General features: G+C 40.6%; 1 protein-coding gene and 1 long non-coding RNA gene across 7 annotated transcripts in view; one reads left to right on the top strand and one right to left on the bottom strand.

The window, feature by feature from the left end:
• Positions 1–6,934: 6,934 nt before the first annotated feature.
• LOC133271751 (uncharacterized) lies at positions 6,935–16,384 on the bottom strand. Of its 2 annotated transcripts, none has more exons than XR_009744234.1 (3): positions 16,221–16,384; positions 15,642–15,773; positions 6,935–7,091 (listed from the first exon to the last, which is right to left on the bottom strand). It is a non-coding gene; the product is annotated as an uncharacterized LOC133271751 (long non-coding RNA). The 2 variants fall into 2 exon arrangements; XR_009744235.1 differs by having other exon boundaries at positions 15,642–15,776.
• Positions 16,385–17,241: 857 nt separating this feature from the next.
• Positions 17,242–22,648, top strand: part of RNASEH2B (ribonuclease H2 subunit B) — a 45,458-nt gene continuing 40,051 nt past the window's right edge. For all 5 annotated transcript variants that reach the window (XR_009744136.1, XM_061457415.1, XM_061457414.1 and 2 more), the window contains exon 1: positions 17,242–17,347. Coding sequence is in view for 4 of the 5 variants with exons in the window: in XM_061457415.1 (XP_061313399.1) it covers positions 17,284–17,347 (64 nt within the window). In the remaining variant the exon portion in view is untranslated. The remainder of the gene's footprint in view (positions 17,348–22,648) is intronic.

The following is a 22,648-nucleotide window of genomic DNA, read 5'->3' on the forward strand; positions in this document are numbered from 1 at the left end:
TCTGTATTACCACAGTACAGCAACAGCACAGGACTGACCCTCTCTGGGGCCTCTCCCCTCCCATGCAGAGCTGCTCTGTGCAGTGATAAGAAGCTTCCCTACTTTTTACTGTCTTATAAACAGAGGATAAAGCTTGGCCTTATGAATGTGACTTTCCCTGATTTTTGAGATACTGACACAATGCGTATTTGCAAAGACTGTTCCTTCCTCTGGCCATCTGAGTACAGTGTTTGAGAGAATATTTATATTTGAATGCATGAGATCAAAGATTTAAGTGAACAAAGGCTTCAACAAAAAAAATAATAAATAGAAGACACTCATAAGAGCTGAACACAGTTGAAAGCACAACAAATATGAGGATAAATACAGGTTCCTGTACAGCTGCATGCACAAAGGAAGAGAACAGCTATAATGCAACAGTTAAGCTCAAAGGCAGCATTTCTACAAAGTGTTTATGAAACTGCATTAATCAGGGAGTACATGAAGTAGGATCTGAACTCACTATTGAGTAAATCTGTGCATTGATGATCCCAACCAGCACTCAGAAAAAGCAATCGAAGTTCCTACTGAGCTTTGGAAGGACCTAGAACAAGCCCCAAAGACTAGAGCTTATGTTCTCCCAGCCCGTCAGGTGTTGCACAGTTACTATGTGTGATTTGCCAGTCTGCTGACCCAGCACAGCCTTTCCCCTCTGGTACCAGCAGACTGCTGACCTGTCAACCTGTCTGTGACTAAGAGACAAGAGATTTCAAAGGGCCACTTTTCTGCCCTTCGAGGCAAGAGAGCACAGGAAGGTACTAAAAGATGGTTTGTCAGTGGATTTGCAGCTAATATTTGCATACTGGCTCTTCCCGATGTAGTTTACCTCAGCCTCAGCAGAGCCTAGTTGCAATACAAAGCTGCAAGGAAATTAAACATAAAATCACTTAGAGGAAAAGTCCCTCCCAAACCCCTACATGTTACACTGTCCCTCAGCTACCTCTCAACTTAGACTACTGCTTCATTCTTGTTTAAAAAAAAACCCAAACCCCAACAAACAAAAAAAACCAACCAAACCCTAGCTGTTTGATGCTCACTTTTTGTTTCCTCCTAAAACTTCTAATTCATTTACCCCAGGAAAGCTCATTTCCTTTAGCTGTAAATAGATATTTTGGGTGTACATGCACCCTAAATCAGTTCTCTGAAATCTCTACCAGTGTACCCAGTAAAAATCTAATTTGGCATTAAATTAGAAAGACAGTTAGAGAAATGCCTGAATTCATGCACTTTTAACCTCATAAAGAACAGGGACAAACAATGCTACCAGAACTCATACCACAAACAGCAGTAACTATGCTCACAGAAACATAACGGAAATTAGGGAACTATGCACACACGCAGACTGAGAAAGCATTTTCTATACTAATGCAGAGCACAGCAAATAAGGCACCTTGAAGTAAGATACACACAAAAATTAAGATGAGCAGAAAACAGAGGAACTGACATACTGAAGAAATTGTATGTTTTTCAGTGCAGGATCCCATGCAGGTCACGTACCTAGGGGCTACATGCTTTACAGGAATCTGTCGGGTTAGTGCCTTGACGCTGATGGTTCTTATCTACACACTGCCAGAATTCCTGGTGGTTCTGGTTTGCAGTTCATAAAAGCAGTAATGCTGAGAGCAACACTTTACTTGTGACCCATTGTGTTCCCATTTTCCCACTGAGAAAGTCTAAAAATACAATATGTCATTTTTTATGGGAGAAGTTGCAATAGCTCATCCTTTTTATGCACATTCACTACCTTTTCTTATTGTTTTCTCTCAGGTCTCTTCTGTTAAATGAAAAATAACAGAATACAATTGAATAAATATTATTAAATGCTCAAATAAAAAAAATACTATTATTATACAGTTAAGTGTTAGGTAGCACAGAATTCCTGAAGAATATATGAGAGAAACTTAAATTATGAAGCTTTAGCCTGAGTAAGGCTGGTTTACTGCATAGATGAAGAGCCCAGGCTTATACAGCATGGCCTCCTTACTGTTTTGCTTGAAACATTAAGGGTATGGGATATGTATCTCTGCCGTAAAGATAGGCATATTGTTCTTTAAAATAGTGTTCAAAACTAATTTTCTTCTGGAAACCTCTTATCTTGACACTTAAGGTAGGATTTGGCTCCTATGGGTGTCTGTATGCAGGTATTTAACTGTGACCATGCTGTATAAGCTCCTGTTGTAATCAGCTGAAACTTCTTTAGTACAGTCAATGGAGCTCATTCAGGTGCCCAAACATAGGTATCTAGTTGAAATCTCTGCTACCATAACGAGGCATCTATACAGGGCTGGCAGATATGACAGTTATGATGGGACTTACGGCAAACCAGAACCCTGCTGCAGCAGCTATGGGATGCTACAGGGATGCCCTTTAATGTCTAAAATGACACTTGACTGTGTTTCAGCAACTTAGTGAAGCCCAGTGACTTCTGGTTTTGGCTTTACTCTGATCCTAATAATCACGTTTTTCAAAGTATAGTACCTTGCTTGAGTCACCTGGGCCTTATCCTGACATGCAGGATAATTCTGGAGAAGCTGTACATAAGATTTTAATACAGATACCCTGTCATGCATAGCAATGAAAAAAAAATCACAGTATTCCTTCAGACTGAAGGTTGCTCTAGCACTGGTGGCACACCTGATTTGAGGGAGAGGTTGGACTGGATGACCAGGTGACTTCCAGGCATTTCTTCCAAGTGATTTTTCTATGATATTATGGGCCTTGCTTATTCAGTCCTACACAACAGAGCATCTTTTTAATCTCTTCATGAGGTGTGCTCCATTCTTGAGTTTAACCAGAAGCCAGTATTTATGTTTTTCATTGGTTTTCTGTGGGAGTCTGACTTGGTTCAACAATTCTCCAGGCCACAGGCTGTGTCTCTATTTATATTCATAAAGGGTCCAGCACATCCTCCATGCCGACATCTCAAGATACTGCCACTGTTCTTCAGCTGTGTCTGATTATGTGGAAGCCTTACATAAATATCTCATTGACTTATGGAAAAACTAATCATATATTACAGCTGATCATATATTTAAGTGGTTTTCAGAAAACAGATATTACAGAAAACAGCAAGCATTGCTTTCAACCAGACCAAGACTGTTGATTTATGAGCAGCAAAGCCTTTCTGATTGTGACAATTCATTGAATTTATATAATCTTATGACATATTTGAGCTGTTAGGAAGTGTTAATATGGGTTGCTACTAATGGCAGGAGGGAAGGATGTGAGCTTGAGCAGTTGTCCCCATTTCTTCACTGTTAGCTCCATTCCTGCCTTAGCTCCAAACAGCTCTCCCCAAAGAAAACCTCTGAGAGAGAAGAGCTGTAAGGAGGGAAAATGGTGGCATTGGTGGTTCCTAACTCTCTTTTACTTTGTGATAGAAACAGCCTAAGAGGTCAACACTGGTAAAAAGCCTAGAGCTCCTTGGGCTAAGAAATATCAGAGGGATACCTCTGTACCCTGAAACAGCAGTGGAAGGGGAGAAGGAAGAGATGGATTGTATCAGTGCAGTAGGTGTGCCAGGAAGAAAGCACCCTAGAGGTTTCTAGTTTTGGAGGGCGCTAATGCTCTCTTTGGGGGTGCCATGGTGAATACTAGAATGACTAAAACAGCTGCATCAGCAGTATGCAACAAAGAGGCCCAGAACAGGACATTTACATGTGATTTATCCTTTCTACCTGAGAAATTTATTTCAAAACAGAATTAAATAACTGGATATAATTGAACAGACATCCAGCTTAATACTTGTCTTTATAATATCTGATACCTCTATATTTTTTGAGAACACAGTGTTGGATTCTCAGTTGACTCATTCATTGTGCAAGTATCTACTAGATTTCCAACCACTGAGACTTGTTTATTTTCATTAAAAGTCCACATTATTGTTTATATGGTCAAGAACATAAGCAGTGTTGGGAAAAATAAGTATTAAAGTCTAAGAAAAAATATTCAGAGTAACAGAAGAAAAGAAAAATATGTAGTACATATTAAAAATGAAAACAATTGTTATAAATGTAATGGCCTTAAATGTTTGCTTTTGTGTGACAGATGTTTTTAACAAAACGTCTGTGTTGGCAGTTTGAGCACACGTATGATTTTAATTTGTGTAATATTCCCTTTTAGTATTGATGTCTACTTACAACATCTGTGAAGGGCCTGTAACCTGAATGTGACAGGGAAAAACTAACAGACTGCTATTGGAATTTTTCCACTGGGTCCATGTAACAGAGTATTAACAAAAATCTTAAATAGCTATTCTAATCATCAACAGCAATCTTACGCAAATTATATCAGACCCAAAGGACCCGATTAACTTTAAAATGCCTTACAGACCTGAAACATAAATTTTGCTCCTCCTGCCTTTCTCTGTAGAGTCAAAATCAGATCATATCACAGGCATTGGTTTAGCTAGGCACACACAAAATCAGTATGCAAGGCAGGCTGCAGGCACACAGGGAGGGTTCCACTTTTATGACAAGGAAAGCACATTTCTGAGTATTGAAATTAAATGTAATCAATTTTTTTTTTTTTTCTCTGTTGCTCTTCTGTAAATCTCCAGCAACTCTTTTAACTAGCTGGAATTTGTACAACATCCTGGCATAGGGAGTCATTAATATGTCAATGAAGTGCTGCTGTTAAAACGATACCACTGATGGAGGCAGATAGAGGATTTCTTCTTGAGGAAAGCCAAGTCTTGCTTACCATGATGGTTTCAGAGCATAGCAAAGTATGAGTGAGGGAACACAAGCTGTCTTTTGCTATTAATCGCTTCATATTTGCACCAAAATTTGAAATGTTAACTGTTATTTTCATGTCCCAGAGGTCTTTTCCACAGAGTTCTTGCTTGTTCACGCCTTCTAAGTCAGAAGCCAAGATTCCCCCCACCTTTTGCCACTTAGGCCCTCTCTTCCCGTCCCCTCCCACCCATACCCTTTGTTTGACCCCATCTATACTACAATAACTATTTAATTAACAACAGTTGTTAAATATGTTTATGGCCTGACCTTATAACACAGTATGGCTGGCCAGTTAGGATGGAGCCAAACTGTTTTATATCTAGGCTAAGCAAAAAGCTTAAGTAGAGACCTAAAATAAAGAGTTATTTTCTAATAAAAACTGAAAACCGAAACACAACCCAAAACAAGTCATTCCATTTGTATCACCCTTTGGCCTCATCCACTCTGGCTGTCCAAGCTGCATTATAACCAAGTCCTTGACAATGGGGACTAACAGCCATTGCTAAAGTTTGCTATTTTTCATACAGTAAGAAGGAGAAAGGAGGACAGTCCTTTGAAGGCTTTTATTTAAGGCAAAAAGGTCTCTTTGTTTCTAACCCTGTTCTCCTTGGCATTTGAAAGTTGGGTCCAGTTTCTGGCAAGAGACCCCCAGGGTGTCTGACAAATCTGGGTCTCTGCTGGGTACAGCTGCTTCCTTCTGAGCCACTGAGACAGTCCCACAGATAGGAATTTTTTAGTGTTCTTTGCAGTAACTTTCTCCCTCACTAGACATACTTCACTTCTCTTTTTCTTTCTGTATCTTTTTAGCCTACTTTGCCTATGTCCCCCTTGCTTCTTGTGGTTTAATTTCCAATTGCTTTTTCCTTCTTTTGAACTGTGCCCCTCAGGATTTCCACATTAAACCACTTAAAAGTAGCGCATAAAAGTCTTAGTTTAACAAGGAAAAAGGTGTTAACTTTTGTTTACCACTCCACTGCTAGGTGCACTGAATGTGGAAATCCTGTGAGGCAGAACTAAGACATCCTCCTTAGGATGGATACTGCTGTTGATGTGATCTAAATAATTCACAAATGATACATTGCACAAATAAACCAAGGATGTTTTCCATATTACTTAGGTTTTCTTCCTTTTCAGCAACATTCAGATAATGGGTTTAGTACTTCAGTATCTCTACTATCTCAGTGGAAATACCTCTCTCTGGGTCCAGGATAGTTCCCTAAGCATTCTGCTGCTTAAGCTAAACTGACTTGGAAAGTCTTATTTCATCTCTGTGAAGAGAAATGTGACTGAAGATGGGTCTACAGCCAGACCATGGAAGACTCTGTATTTGTACACTGGAGAAGAGAAGAAGCAGTCTCACTGCATGTGACTGGAAGAAGCTGAAGGAATGGCATGAACATGAGGAAGAACTTCTTTACATTGAGAGTGACAGAGCTCCCCAGGGGGTTGTGGAGTCTCGCTCTCTGGAGACATTAGAAACCTGCCTGGATGTGGTGCTCCTGTACCACTCCTGTGTCACCTGCCCTAGGTGGCACTGCATTGGCAGGGAGGTTGCACTCGCTGATCTCTAGAGGTCACTTCCAAATCTAATGATTCTGTGATTTTATAAAGGAAATCCGCAACTTGCCATCTGAAAGGAGGTTGGTTCTTTGTAGCAGGGAGAGCTGCTATTCATTGTGCCAATGTCACTGCTTCACATGCTGTCTTGGAGACAAAGCCAGCCTCTGTGATTAGAGATTTCATTAGCACTTTTCACAAATGCATATCCTAGCAAAAACAAACAAACCCAAACTAAAACAAACAAACCAACCTGAGCAAGGGTGGACAAGCAGACAAGCAGTCCATATTGTGAATTTCTGGGTCATACAGTAAAGCCTTCAGACATTCACAGAAGAAAACTAGGTACACTCACTCCCAAACAGCTCACTTTTTCCTCTGCAACTGTTCTCAAAATGGGCATCCTGTGAGACTTCATCCACTACCCAGTCACATTCACTGCTTTTTGGTCATTGGATTAGCACACAAGTGGAAGTGCTATCAGAGTGCATCCTTATTCCAGTGTCACCCCAACAGAGCAGGAAGGCACAAAACTAAATTTCATAGTGCATTCTTTGTTACCCAAATATGAAAAGATTTCAGCTTGCAATCAGTCAGATTATGACACAGGCTCAGCCTGTTTCTTATTTTATTCAAACTGACTTATTTCAAGTTCTGTTACTGTCCTTTTGAACTAGCTGTCTTCCTTCTCTCTTTGTGCAATGAGCTGTATGTGTTTCAAAACAGTTGAGTGAAGTTAAATCACAAAACAATGGGTCTCTGCTGAACCTGCATTTCAAGGAAAAATTTAAAACATGAGTTTAAGGAATCGTATTACACATGAGTCTGGGTACATTCAGAAGACTCAGAAATATTATTAAACCTGAGTTTGACTGGTAAAGATATGGCTTTTCTACAGAAGTTTGTGTTCGAAAGGTTTTAGTCTTCCGTTCAACTCATTTATGATGTACATAGAAGAATCAATTCCCTGACCTTAAATCCTAGACTGAACTCTCCTATGTTTCTTGAATTAAATTGTTCCAAGTATACACAAGTTTTGGACTGGTGTTCATCTATCCATAAAACATTTTAATGGTACTAAATGAAAAGTTGTATTCTTTGCCGTATTTTTCTACATTATCTATAGCAATATTAAAGCAGATAAATCACTATATTAAATACACGTTTCCTAATTGCTATTGCTTTTAGCCTGGTTTCCCATAATTCCTGCAATGGGGCAATCTGTCTGTCCTCCTCTCCTAACTTCCATGGCCAGTTTCAATCAGATTAGAAAGAGTAGGGCTCAGACTGGAATCTTGTCTAAGGTTCTTAACTTGAACAAATGTTTCAGGGAACTGGAGAAGTAGTCCTCCTAGAGAAAAGTTTCCCTCCACAGTCAGTGGAGACAGGTAAATGCCTTTGCATATCTCTGAAGGCAGACCTTGTCTGTGAAATTCAGATGCCTAGTTACAGAAAGGCAGTGATGATCTTCTGTTGCTTTTGGTAGGGGCAGAAACACTGAAAAAAGCCTGGCTCTGTAGCTTTCTTGAATTTAAGATCAAGCTAGGTCCCTCACTTAGGCAGGCTTGATCCCATCTTAGGCATGTATACATCAACGAAGATCTTCTGGAGGATAGAGGTCCTCGGACAATTTGTCCTCACTGAGAGACACATGGAGCTCAGCTATTGCATGGTCTGTCTGGCTGTGGCTAGGGGCCCAACCAGTAAACCCACAGCTCTACATATGCTACAGTATACAATGAATCTCAGCTGGTTGAAATGGTGCGGAGGACCTGGGCAGGGGAGCTGGAGTTATGATTCGGGAGGCTGAAGAACAAAGATAGAAATCAATAAGAAACAATTTGTCCCTTTTAGAATTTGTTTGCATTCATTAGTTCTGCTGCTCACAAAACAACTTATTCAAGTATGCTGATTGCTTTTGTTTACTCTTGCCAAATGCATTCCAAATTCAACTGCTGGAGTAATGGGTAAGCCTGTCCTTAACACACCGATTGCTTTTCAAGGAATCAAATGAAAATTCTGTGTTGTAGGAATATATCTTTTGTGGCAGTATTTGCTGGTATTGCAGTCCAAATGCCTAACTATTACAGGAACAACCATTGCACTGACTCTTGCTTACATTTTTAATCTTTCTTTGGACTCTGGCCATTTCCTAAATAAATGAAACATGCTTGTATTGTTCCATCCAGCAGACAGATGATAAAAAGTCTGTTTCAGACTATAGGCAAGTCATTCTTCAGCCAGTCACTTCTAAAGATATGGAATAAGTACAGCAGTCTTTAAGTTTGATGCTACCCTTTCACATTTTAAATCAATTTATAGTCTTTCTCTGTAATCAGTTTGGTTGCTTCCCAAATCTAGTACAGGGGATATTTTATTGCCAATTCTTCATTTCTGGTATGACGTTCTTGATAAGGGTTATGTCAAAGACAGCACTTCCTGGTCTGTACAGAATCTTTGATATAGCATCTCACACAGGCCCTTTGTTTCAATAAAGCTATGAATGGTACATATACCTTAACAAGTCATTTTTCTAATGATCTGCTTTGAAGGTCACAAAATACTGCTAATGATGTTCCAGATAAGAAGGACCCTTTGCCTTCTAGAATTTCCCTTGAGAACATTCTTGGCTGAAATCAATTTTTATGTACATTAATAATATAATCTCCTTGCAGTGCTCACAGAATAATGGAGTTACTTGCATTAGTGAAGACACAACACTTCATAAGCCAATATACAATTCAATTGAGAATTCTGATTTTCAGTCTGATTTAAAAGTAACCCTAGAATACATCTAGTTTCAACATGATTAAGATGTGCAACAAGCTAAGAATTCACCAAATACCTAATTCCCAGCAAGATTCATTTTGCATATGAATTCAGAAGACTTTTAAAAGATAAATGAAAAACCGTTGTGAAATAAAAAGCTTTATATGGTATGGGAGCTGAACGCATTAACTCAGAAGCAACTGAAAATCTTAGTCTTAGGTGTAAAAAAGTCCTAGGTATAAAAAGAGTTAAGTATATCTGCATATTTCCACAGAAGAGGCTTCTTTTTCCACCTCAAAATTTTGTGTTGCCAGAAAAAGATAAACATGTTCAATTTTCAAGGATTTCTGCATGTCTGGATGTCCGTTTAGAGCTATGGCAATTGTTCTGCCTGGGCTGTCAGCTTTGGTTACATAGCCAGCATGCATTAACCAGTACCTGCACTCCCCTGCAGTTGTTAGTCTATTTGCACACATTACAGATGCAAACATACAGTACAGTTTTTCTGCAGGTGCAATAAGCCATATACTTCCAGAAATGTCAGGCTCACAGTGCCTGAACTGGTCATCTCTGTGCAATCTTTACCCACAACTCCTAGAAATAAGAATGCATTATAAGATTTATTTAAATATTGACCTCTTGTGTTTGCTTGCAGTAGACCTATTTGGCAAAAATTCTCGCCACATTGTGAGATATACTGGAGCATGGCTGTGTCTGTACCAGTAGATAAATCAGACCAGGCTGCCTTTCATGGTGCCCAGGAAAGAAGCATGATGCTGACACTACTCTTTCCCCAAAACAGGGTGGCCCTGTTCATACTGGGAACAGTCATATCTTATTAGACATCAGCTAATCCATGCACATGCTAGCCATTTTATGAATGCTATCATTCATAGCAGGGAAGCTTTCAGGAATATTCACACTCAGTTTGATAGAAGTCTTAGGTGAGAGAAATCTTGTCTATAATGTTGATATTCCACTGACTTTTGGGGCCTGACCGTCAAAATACTCATGGCTAAGTCATTTAGAATTTATGTTTCTTCATCTCACAATCCTCTTCTCCCCCAGAAAGATCACTAATGCCATCTAAGATACCTTAAGATATCTGACACATGCATATGGGGCTAGAAGGTACGACAAAAAATGTAAGGGAGATGAGTGCCCTGCTGGACCAGAAGTGGGTGGTCAGGTGTTCCCACTGCCACAAAGCCAAGCCTGCAGTAAACAAATGCCATGGATTTTAGAGAGCTGTTGGGCAAAAACATGAATTTGCATCAAAGGTGGCTGAAGTCAGTGCCCTCTTATTGAGGGAGGACACAGACATGCATACATCCACATAATATGCTCCCCCAAGACCTATTTCCTCAGGAGATTGGTCTATAAACACCACTCAGAAGTTCTATAATTGTTTTTATGTTGCTGTTAGTTCCCTATCCCATTCTATACATGGTAGAGGACATTCTACCTGATTTAAAGGACTGTTATGCCACCTCCAGTGACAGAAATTCAATGGGTCTGGTAGGGACCAAGTCTGAGTTTGAAGCATATGAATGACTATCTTTGGCAACAGTCTTGGCATCTTGGCACGCAGTATTTGCTAGGAAAGAAACTGAGCCCATTTTCTGAACCCAGACAGCACTATAAACAGTTCTGTTCTTTGAGATCCCACCTGGAGGGTTTTCTGCAAGAGGATAAGTCTGTTGGTTTACGCTTGGATGACTGAAAGCAGATGTTAACTTTTTAAGTTTCAGAATTAACCATGATGGACTTTTGTAACGATTTTTGTTCATGGAACATTGTCTTAGTTATTGCTGGATATTCAGATTATGCACGTTGCTTTAGTAACAGACTGCTGTTAGTAAAAAGCAGGGAGAAAAAAAATAGGCAAAAATGAAACCATTAAACACATAGCGTTTTTTCAGAGAGAATTCCTAAAAGAGGAAAAATGGGAACATAGAACATCAAAGGGAATTATAGCTGTTTAAAGATGAATGGGGAGAAGAAGAGACATTTTCTCAACTATATAGATAGCATTCTAGGATAAATAGTACTGATTTGTCTGAGAAATCTAGGCTTCTATTCCTCAATATCATAGGGACAAAGCCTCAGATACAGTAAAATGACACATTCTGTAACATTTTGGTGCACAGAATAATACCTATATACATATACACATATAGATATAGATATACATATACACAAACAGACAAGGACACACAGAACCAGACGTACATATTTTATATGGAAAATTTTTATATATATATTTTAAAGAGTTGTGTCTGTGTACATAGATATTTATGTATATGTATCCACATGTATTAACTGTGATAAAAGGGTATTGTTTATTGTTTTTTTATCATATGGATACTACATTTCTAACTATTGATAATGTGGAAGGAAAATGCAGCATCAAGACTACCAAAGTACTATTGGATTATTATAGTAATAATACCATCACATGGCACTTATGAGATTCACTGTAGTGTTCAAACTCAAGTGCTGTCTTCTTTCTTGGACCTTACACTCTTTACAAATATCTGAAAGGAGAATGAAGAGAGGACGTGGCTGATCTCTTTTCCCAAGTAACAAGTGATAGGACAAGAGGTAACGGCCTCAAGCTGCTTCAGCGAAGGTTTAGACTGAATATTAGGGAAAATTTCTTCACTGAGAGGGTGGCAGGCATTGGAACAGGCTGCCTAGGAAAGTGGTGGAATCACCATCCGTGAAAGTGTTCAAAAACCATGTAGATGAGGCCCTCAGTGACATAGTTTAGTGGTGGATTTGGCAGAACTAGGGTAAAGGGTGGACTTGATGATCTTAAAGGTCTTTTCCAACCTAGCTGATTTTATGATTCTCACCAACCTGGACATTTTGTTTGCAGAGGGGTTTTTTTCCATGCTCTGCTTTTCAAGTGAACACTTATTTTCTGAGAATGTCCTGATAGGGCTGGGAAGTTCATTGAAATCCACAGTACAGGCAGGCAGGGTTAATATGGCCACTATAATACTTCTGATGCAAGAGCTTCTAAACTGAAAATGTTCAGAAAAGTCTCCATATATTTGGTGGGCTTTTTAATATTTTAACGCTTTTTTTTTTTTTTTTTTTGCCAGTTTCTGAGTCATAATCTGGAGGGTATTTTGCAGTAACTTATTGCTGTGGATGAATGTATCATGCACATTAAACAAGTGTTGCTACTGTTCACTTCAAGCCAGCTCACAATCCGTGTACTCATTCAACTCTTTTCTCCAAACAGTATACATCATTCTCAGCAGCTTCTATAAACAGACCAAGTTCTGCTTGCTATAGCAACACACCTCCAAATAGCAAATTTTCTGGTTGATTAAACAGAGGAAAAATAATAGTTCTTAGGTGCTCTGAAAGAAAAGTAGGAGATCCAGCATACTTGGGTCAATAAATACCCGCTTGTGCTAACCCCACAATAAAGTCTTCATCTATCCTTTGGGTGTGATGGATGCATGAAAGATGGGGTGAAAAAGTAAGAGGTAATGATAACAGCTGTATGAAAACTGAGGCCTGTCCCTGTACAGAAAAAAGGGATCTGCAGTTTGGCTATCTACATCTAGATAGATGGGCTAACTCTTGAGATAAACTTACAAAGCAGGTCAGACAACTATTACTCTGTTTCTCTCCATTGACCCTAAACAATCAGCTTGAAGCTAGATAAAATACAAAAATACACAGTATGAATCTCTTGGTTTCTGTGGGCGTACCCACATTTCCCCATCTAATTCTGTTTTCTTTCCTTTTCTTTGTCTTACTCCTATTTGACCTGACACACAGGCAAACTTTGGAACCCAGTAGGTTATTTCTGTTAAGGCAAAACCTGATAATTGTCACCAATAGGTGTGATACAACTTTGTTAGAGTTCAAAGGACAAAGTGATTTCTGTTCAGAGTCTTTTTCATCATTGCTTGAATGTTTTTAAATGAATACTGTTATTTTCCTTAAAATGGAATACTGCAATGAAGAACTATTTCAAATAATTATTTTTCTGCTTGAAAAATTGACTTGGAATTACAGTTAGAAATTCAAACATGGTTTTGAGAGTTCTTTTATAAGTTTGTATGTGGGTTTGTATGTTTGCCTGTATGTGTTCTTTCTGGTCAATGCTATCTCCATATTAGGCCTCCATGTGTCCTTTTGAGTCACAGCAGAACTTTTAAGGTCACTATGATTTAAATATAGGGATTAACCAGTTGTTAGGTATTTGTGAATTGAAAAAAGTGAGATTGGGAAACCACTTTGTGAGGCAAGCAAACCTGTTCTGGAGAACAAGATGACTGCTCATGTGGACCTATTCCCTCTTATGTGCCAGCACTTGTGTTTCATGTAACAAAATGGAATCTTTCCTGCCATAGAATAAGACAGTACCAAGGCTCGTGTGACAAGATTATCCAGTTACTTGAAGTGATGTTGCATTTCATTCATGGAGTATTTTTGGTCACACAATGAAGAAGAACTATGATTTGCTTCGGTGGGTCAGAGTACAGATACTTCATCATCGGTTTATGTTTGGTTAAAGTATACTAAGAATACACTATTTGTCATTTAAATGAGCTTATTTTAATATATAATGAAGCATGATTCATGTTTCCTTATACATTTTTATTAGGCTTTCCAGTTTTCATGTTTATCTTATTTTCCTTTATTTCTGTGTATCCACCATTAATCATAAGGATGTGATTCTTGTCTAACGAGAAGAAAAATAAGTGGAAAAGAAAGACTGAAGAAAATATTTGTGATTTGTTTCAATGCCATACAGCTTTTATTTTGAATAAAACCAAACAAAACAATAACTTGACCTGTGATGAACAGAGAGCAGTATTTGAAGCTAAATCACTTTAAATGAATCATAATTATCCTTGAACGTCAGCTAAAGTTACATGTATCAATAAGCCTGGGATGAAATTTAACACTTGCATACATACAGCTGACCCTTAAATGTGCAGATCAATGGATTTAATGTTATGCATGTAAATGTTTTAACCACTGAAGCGTAAAATAGATAAACTTGGCCCATAAATATAATTTGTTTGTTGAAACAGTGTAAAATGAAACATAATTGTAAGTGGAAACATTTTTGTCTTTCAAATTTCAACCTTGACTTAACAATGAACCACACTTCTTTCTAAACATTGTTCCATTTCTTGCTCCAAGCAAGATTAAAGAGTTACTTCACTTAAACGCAACTTGTGCATTTAAGTACATCCCTACTTGTGCTGGGGAGGAGGAAACGGTAAATTCCACAGCTGAAGGTAGACAAAGGTAGTGTTTCTTTGGCAGCAGAAAGCCAGTAATTTTTGCTTGGCAAAAAGGGATGCTTGCATTTGTACAGCCATTTGGATTATGAGAAGCAGCCCCAGAAGAAATGAATGAATGGACAGCATGCAGGTGAAGTCTGAGTGCACATCACATGGCTCCGAAATGTGTAAACTGATTGTCCTAAGATAGGATGCAGTCCCATATTGCATGCATTTAGCTTTCTGGATGAGTCATATGTACCCAAATGACAATACCCATGGTGTGTAAAATTAAGATTTGAGTATTTACAATGATATCACCACAGCAGTTCAGATCAGTCTAGTGTTTTAAAAGTCAGCATTTTCCTTCTGGGAGATATCACTAAGGTTTAAAAGTGTTGGCAAGCCTGAAGGGAAACTATTTAATTCTTCAGCAAATAATGTTTTAGCATCATCAGCTCCTGACAGAAATCCCTAATTAGTGTATCTTCTGTTTATAATGATACAGTATGTCCTCTGTTTATAAAGACAGATAGTATATCTCAAATGTGCATGAGTAACAACAGAAAGCTTTAAATATTTAATATGTATAAATTACTGCACTATTTTTATTCCAAAACTGATGTCATTCTAAATCCTTATTCGGGCCCATTTGAGAATTTCTCTTTGGGAATGTCCCTGGAAAGGGACATTATAGATCCCAGGGCCAATATGCATCTGGAGATTGTGAGAGATGCTCATAAATTAAAAGAAAAAAACAGCTGGAATGTCCATTCAGTTCAACTGGTGTCAGAAGTACTTGGTACCTCTGAAAATTAGCTTATCAGGTGCTTAAATAAGGCCAGATTGGTGCTTTGAGAAATGTGAGCTAAATAAGTCAGTTTTGTATATGTACAGCAATGTTTGCTAGAACATTTCCATCACTCACCACAGTCAGGTAGGAAATGGATGTCTGGAACAACTGCAGATTTTGCCTCTAGACTTGACCGTGACAGACACTGTACCTGGAGGCTTGCACAGTTGGATTCCCAGCTTTTCCAGAGCTTTGTTAAGCTCAGTGGTGTACAACAGCCTGCATCTCATTGTCATTTTCAGAACTGAAGGCCAAATCAATGTTATTTATGGAGAACCTTTTCTCCACATGGAAGGCTTTCCTTCTAGGAAAGTTTCAACAGCAACCAGCTCTATTCTGCTCCTCCAGTGCTCTTGTACGATTACAGTGGAACAGTTGGGAGCCTCTTTCTCTCTTTGCTAACAAAAGTACTAAGAAGGGTTTTACAAGAGTCATCAGTGAATGTTGCAACCCAGGCATATGCAATGGAAACTGCAATCACTTTGAAAGCAAGTGATTTCAGCATGGACTTCTTCAAAATACATGGTGTGGTGTGGTCTTTGGCACTTGGATATTGCCCTACTTCAAGCAGGGGAAAAAATCAGTTAAATTAAAAGAAAACAAATTTAGATTAATGTAATCTCAGTTATGAATGTATATGCTCAAACTTCAGGAAATTATTTCTTTCAGCCTTAGAGCAACTCAGCTGTTTTGCATATGTTGGCCTTGGATAGTTCTGCTCTGGTTTGGGGCATAGATGTTAGTATGTTTTTAATATTTGTTTCATATCTCTGAGATTTACAATTGATAGATATACTTTAATACCTTTGATAACATATGATATTTGTCTCCTAAATCTCTGGGACAGTGGCCATCAACTCATTCTTCTGTTGATAAAACGAAGTGCATGTACATATGTACATGTGTATGAAAATACATGTAAGTGTGGATCCTATTTTGACTATGGCTCCATGGTGCAAGCTGAAGATACAGGACCAGACTATAGCAGGATCACATTATATGTACTGGGGAGGATGAGTGTCATGAGAGGACTGCCCACGTCCGGCCTTGGAGGACGAAGTTCCACAGAATGGCAGAGGCTGGCAGGCACCCTTGGAGAGAGTCTAGTCTAGGTCCCTGCTCAGGGCTGTGCCAGCTACAGTGGGAGCTCACGGTGATGTCCTGTAAGGTTTTTATTATCTCCACTAATGGAGACTCTGTGATCATTCAGGACAACCACTATGAGCTTGGCTCCATCCTCTTTAGGCCCCCTGTGAGATATTTATGTACATGGATTAAGATCCCCCAAGTCTTCTGCAGGCTGAACAGCTCCAGCTTTCGGTCCTCCCTCACATCTGATGTTGGAATCCATTCACCACCTCCGTGACCCTGCATTTCAGCCCTTACGTCCAAACTCATCACATTTCATCGAAGGTACACCCCCTCTATACAAAGCTTTCGGCAGAGATGCTGCTCCCTACCAGGGGTTGGCAGCGGTGGAACAGCGGCAGGCACAGCTCAGCTATGGCCACCCAAGCGTCTTCCACAGACCACTGCAAAACGGTCACCCCCAAGACTGTGATGGGTCAGGGTTAAAAGAAAGCCTTTGCCTGCCAGCCCTCAGAGTGAGGGGGAAGACGTGTGGGAAAGCAGCCCCACTGCCTGTACGCTCCTAGGCCGAGAGGGGCGGAAAACCGTTCCGCGGCGTTACCCGCCCGCAACCCCCCCGTCTCCCACTCAGCTCCCCTACAGCCCCGCTGATGAGGAGAAGCTTTGTCGCTCTCTGTACTGCCCGCAATGGCTTGTACCATTCTCTCCACTTGGGAGGGGGAGACGACAAAGGACGAAAGAGTGCATCGCCCGCATCTCAGTGCCCTGCTGCTGCCCGCACATCTCTCCCGCCCGCCGCGTGGTGCCGTCCGCCGCCACGCAAGAGGCCGCGGGAAGCGCAGCCGCTGAGGAAATGGTGGCTCGTGGAGTTTCTTCTCTCCCCGCCTCTCCCCTCACGCCCCATGTGGCCCCGCCCCGGCCGCCATGTTGGGGCGCGAGCGGCGGCGCGGTTGCGGATGACGGGTGGCGTTTACGGAACATGCACGGCGCGAAGCAGCGTCCCACGGGCGCGCACCCTGGCCAGTGGGTGGTCATTGCACCAGGTAACCCAGCGCGGCCCCGAGGAGGGACAGGCTCTGCCGCAGCGCCCGCTGACCGGCCCTGGCTGTGCTCGTCTATATCGCATCGCGGCGGGGCCGGGCGGTCTCTCGGCCAGGAGACGGATGCGTCTCTCCGAGGGATGGGGCAGGTCTCTTGAGCTGCTGCGTGCAGCCAGCCCCAGCCCTACAGTGGTAAGGACGTTTCGAGACACAGCCCTTGCACAAGGCCCTGCAGAGTATACCTGCCTTGTTCTCTCTATGGACCCTGCTTCCCCCAGTGCATCTCTGCGGCTTATTTTTGTGTGTCATTAGTTATTTCCACAGGCCAGCTCGCTCCTAGTTCGCAAACAGTGTTGTGAGCCCCGAGGAGAGGAGCTGCAGAAGAGAGGCCTCGTTGCTGAGGTCCCTGAGGGAGCCTCACCATCATCTCGCTGCTGTGGTAGCCCACTTTGCGTCCTTCCCGTTTGCCCGTTCCTACTTTGCGGGGGGGGGGGGGGGGGGGGGGGGGGGGAAATGGTTTAATGCCCTAAGCCTCCGCTTTAAAACAAGTTCCTTGGAAACTGTAAGCCCTAAGCTAGAGTGAGCGCTCCTAAGCTCTTCCTCTGTATAGTCTAAAGAAGCAGACCTCCACATGGCAGTTCTGCAGATGCGGTATACACAAGGCCTTAAACACGATGTAGGCCTACTTGCCCTCACTTTGTGCTGAATAACTAGGAAGATGCCTTTTCCCTTTTATTTGTGCCTTTTTTTCACGTTGAAAATTTCAGTTCACAGATCACAAGGTTTTTGTGTTGAAGAGAATGAGTGAAACAGGATGTGCTCAAGCTCCAAGGCACTAGGAGGCATTTCATGAGGACTTTTTTTCAGTTTCGTTTCTGAAGGAAGTGCAACTTCCAATTATCTGTGGGTCATCTCTGTATTGTGCCTGTTTCTTACCTCACCCAAAACGTTTGAGTGTTAATTTCAACCAAACCTGATAAAAAGGAGGAGCTCTTTGGAGTAATTTTATGAGCTTTATGAAAATGTCTGTGATGATGTGAGAAGTGTTATAAATGGCACCTCTCAAGGAAAGGTATAGCGAAAGCTTAGTTCAGCAAAGTTTGAAAACAAGGCAAGAGCTCAGTCTTGAGACATGTATCCATAATAAATTAGGCTTCTCTAGTTACATGATAAACAGAACCAATTGTTATGTTTCAGTGATTCCACCCTTCCTCTGGTTTTAACTTTTCAGTCCACCCTTTGGAGTCTGATATGCTTAATGCCTAAGACGGAATTTATACATGAGGGATTCCTTTTTTAAATATTGACTCTCTGCAGACTAGGATTTAAAGGCGAATCTTGTATCAGATGACTGGCTGTGCCAACAGATGTCCATACTGTACAAATATTTACAAATACGCTTAACTTATGCATGAGTAGTCAGTTCTGTGCAGTAAGTTAAATTCTTCAGTAAGTGTTTGCAGGACTGGAGCCAGAGCTTGTAACTTTCATGAAGCCAGACAGTTTGTATTACGAATTATGCCAGCACAGCTCTCACAAAATTTATATAGTACTCCAGACCTGTAAGAAAGTTTATTAAGCCTTAGTAGAACCTCTGAGCATGTAGTGATTTTAAAAAAAATCTGTGGCTGGTAATTTCAGAACTCCAAGGCTGATGAAGCTTGCCAGTCGTATAAATAGGACTGCTGGAATGAAATAGATTTAATGATTTTTGTTTGGGTTTAACTTTTTCCAGAAAAGAGATTTTTTTTTAAAAGTTCATGTCTGACACTTTCCAGAAGTTTGCATTTCTTTGCTTTGTTGAGTGGATCACAGAAGTTCTTCATTGGCCATGTAACAAAATTTGTGGTAGGAAGATCTGATTACTTTTGTGAATGAAGATGGATGCAGTTGGATTTATAATAAAAAATGCTCTTTGACTATGTTAAATTTTATTCATATGGCAATCCATATATTCATAAAACTGCATAGCATTATGCCATGTACATACATAAAAATATCTGGTGTAAATAATTGCAAGATCTGGTTCTGCATGTGAGCTTAATACCATTTGTTAATAAGTCTACCAACACTTTCTAGGTGTCAGTGGCCTATTTATCTTCTTGTACCTGTGGCCCTTACCCTGTGCATAGTGGGAAGAAGGAGCAAGGTGTATTTTAATGGTATGCAAGAAGCTCCAAAACCTTTCTTGTAATAAAGACACGTTTTAAGGTCTTGGTTTCAAGAGCTTAGGTTTGTTTTAACTACTCACCTGAGTAGTCTGCCTCCTAGAACAGCTTTTAAGGTTAATAACTGGTACCATCCTGCACAACCTAATAGCATCTCCACTTGGATATTGCCATTCATCTCTCTTTGCATGTGGTATCTTAAAAGTTTCTGTGTAGGTGGAGATCATAGAATGGGCAGGGATACCATCCACTAGACCAGGTTGCTCAAAGCCCCATCCAACCTGGCCTTGAGCACTTTCAGGGATGGAGCATCCACAGCTTCTTTGGGCAACCAGTTCCAGTATTTCACCACCCTCATAGTGAAGAATTTTTTTCCTGATACCTAATCTGTAATTTACCCTCTTGCAGTTTAAAGCCATTCCCCCTTGTCATGTCACTGCATGCCCTTATAGGTGACTACTTATACAAAGACGCTCAATGTCTTCGTCTGAAAAAGAATGCAATCTGTTACAAGTATAGAAGTGAAACAATGAGAACTGCAACTTGCTTTCTGAAGTATCAGTAGTTTTCAATCATTAAGGCTGTTACAGGTTTAACAGGAGCTTCCTAGAACAAGGCAGAATTATGGCTGGTCTTATGAACCGTGATGCATGTGTTTCTCTGATTCCCTAGTTATTATGTTGGGTTTTGCTGATTTTGCATAAGTCTCTTGACTGTGGTTTTGTTGGTTATGTGAATGTAGAAACAGAACTATAAAAAGCACATGCAAGAGAAGGATGAGATTCTTTTTTGGACTTCAGCAACTGACATGGGATTGATGTCTGAAACACAACAGCTAAAAATGAGGCAGATTTCATTTTCTAATTGCCATAGAAAGTGAGCAGAGTATGCTTTTCTAATTTAGTATTGAAGGTTATAAAATCATTACTCATTTCCTTGTTTCAGTATACATTTATACACTTTGTTACATTGCATAGTCAGTAAATTGCTGCTTGCTGTTTAGAGCACATGTGATGACAGAGGAGTTAAATTTCAATTTTGTTTCTGATTTTGTAATTCTTATATTTATTTTAGTGTTCTGGAAACAGCTTAGAAACAAGGAATCTCCTCAATCAGGTAGAACTGCCTTCTTCTTTGTGGAAGACATGATTATGGCTAGAGGAGTAGTGCAGCTGGAGTGGTTTTATGAATTATATATGTTAGCTCAGCCCTCTTGAACTGTTCTGGAGATTCAGACTGTCATTTTCCGTTGCAAGTGATTAACTCTGTCATTACATTTCTGGTACTGTAAAACTTTGTTAGTGTCTATCTCATGCCTACACATCATAGGACAGAGCTACACACAACACAGATCCATAGGTATTTTTCGTGGATTATGTAGGTAGGTGAAGGTGGGAAGGGCAAGTAGAGTTACCTGAGCTGAGGGGCAGAGTTGATGTTCAGTCAGCAGGCCAATCACCCTGTGCTTCATTTCCATCACTCCTTGCATTCTGCGCTGTGGCATTCTTTCCTTATTCACCATTCTTACCAGCAGCCCGGTGACAGCCTTTGCTCCCCCCAGCCCTTCATCACACTGAAGCACCCAGGCTATTTGGCATGTGAGAGTCACACAAGGGAAGTCTGAGTAGGAAGAGGAAAGGAGAGCCTCCGACAATCATGTGGGCTGGCTGGTAAACAGTGTCTAGGTGAGGTAGCATTTTTTATCTTTAGGAATAATAGCCTGCCCTTGTCCTGATGAGAGCTCTTGTGATGGTGTTTCTGCTGTTACTTATTTTTTTCCATGGAGGCAGGATTGTTCAGCCTTATCATAGACATTTAGAGGAAGGTTGAGAAATGAATGTGAGTAATCAAAAGAGAAAATGATGAACAAACAGGAAGAGGGTAGATGGAGCAATTGGTCATACGGAGGGAGGTGATGAGGACTAAAAACTTGGATGTATGCGTAGGAGTAGAGCTGTGCGTGCTGGGCTCGAAACAGAGTCAATTCTTTGGGCAGTTTCTCCAGTTAAAGATTAACTATGCTGTGGATATACAGGCACGAGATTTGGCCTAGAGCAGACTCGGCTCAGCACTAACAGTTTGTTAGTTCAAGTGGTGTGCCATGTTAACACATCTCTGCTATTTCCAGGACCAGCTTTGCAGTGCAGCTGCTTTCAGACAGTGTCTGAACTAATAAGTCCTGATGGACCCAAGCTGGCTCTGTGCAGACCCACTTGGGTGTTTCTGTGCTGTGTTTCACGTTCCAGGGGATTTTATTATCTTGGCTGGGAACCTGGATCTGAACTTGCTTTGTGCAGGGTAGTTGACGTCGATGGTTAAGAAGACCTCCCGAATCTGGAGTTCTGGAGGAATCATGGTGCAGAGACACCGAAGTGCTAACAAGTCCTGAAGGACCCACATTGACTTCATTGGTGGACAACTGATTTTCCAGACTGTGCTTTTCTGCATTTCTTATAGTAGTTGGATAATCAGGAATGTTTTATTACCCATGTATCCAAGCCCCCTTTATCCTTGAGGATGTAGAGCTTCCTGTACAGGCTTCCTGTTGTATTGGTCTGGCTACTGAACAGGTACAGGGGAAGCAAGGTAGCTCCTGAGGATTAAAACCTGGCTATCTCCCAGCTAGAAAGATGCTGATGGTGTGCTTTGTGCTTTACTAGAGGAGATTCTGTCTGTGTTTCTGGAGTATTCATGTACGTTTTTTTTAAAATCCTGCTACCTGAACCAATGAGGTTTATTTTTTTTATGTTCGTATAGGAAATGTCTACTTACTTTGTGAGCTGGGCCCATGGAACTACCATTTTTAATATTTTCTCTGAAAATCACAAACACTTGAAATTATTTTCTAGATAGAAATACCCCACTTAATTGTAGGGTTCTAAAGGCAGGGCTCTGAAAGACCCTCGAATGCTTAGATAAAGTTGCTCTGTGTGACTTAGATCTTGCCTGGGATCTGTATAATAAATACACATTCTTACGTAGTGGTTTCAGACTGGTCTTGTGAATAGCAACCAAAATGACAGTAGCTGCTTAGCAGGATGGGTGTGAAGGGCAGTCTCTTTTCAGTACACTTTCTCAGGGATAGGTGTTATGTCAGAACTGAAAATATTTATGTCCTTCACTGGTTTTAGCAAAG

This window comes from Pezoporus flaviventris, unplaced genomic scaffold (genome assembly GCF_033815535.1).
Source record: "Pezoporus flaviventris isolate CSIRO_AGI_PZ_B2104156 unplaced genomic scaffold, CSIRO_AGI_Pfla_v1 ptg000025l, whole genome shotgun sequence".
Taxonomy (NCBI): Eukaryota; Metazoa; Chordata; class Aves; order Psittaciformes; family Psittacidae; genus Pezoporus; species Pezoporus flaviventris.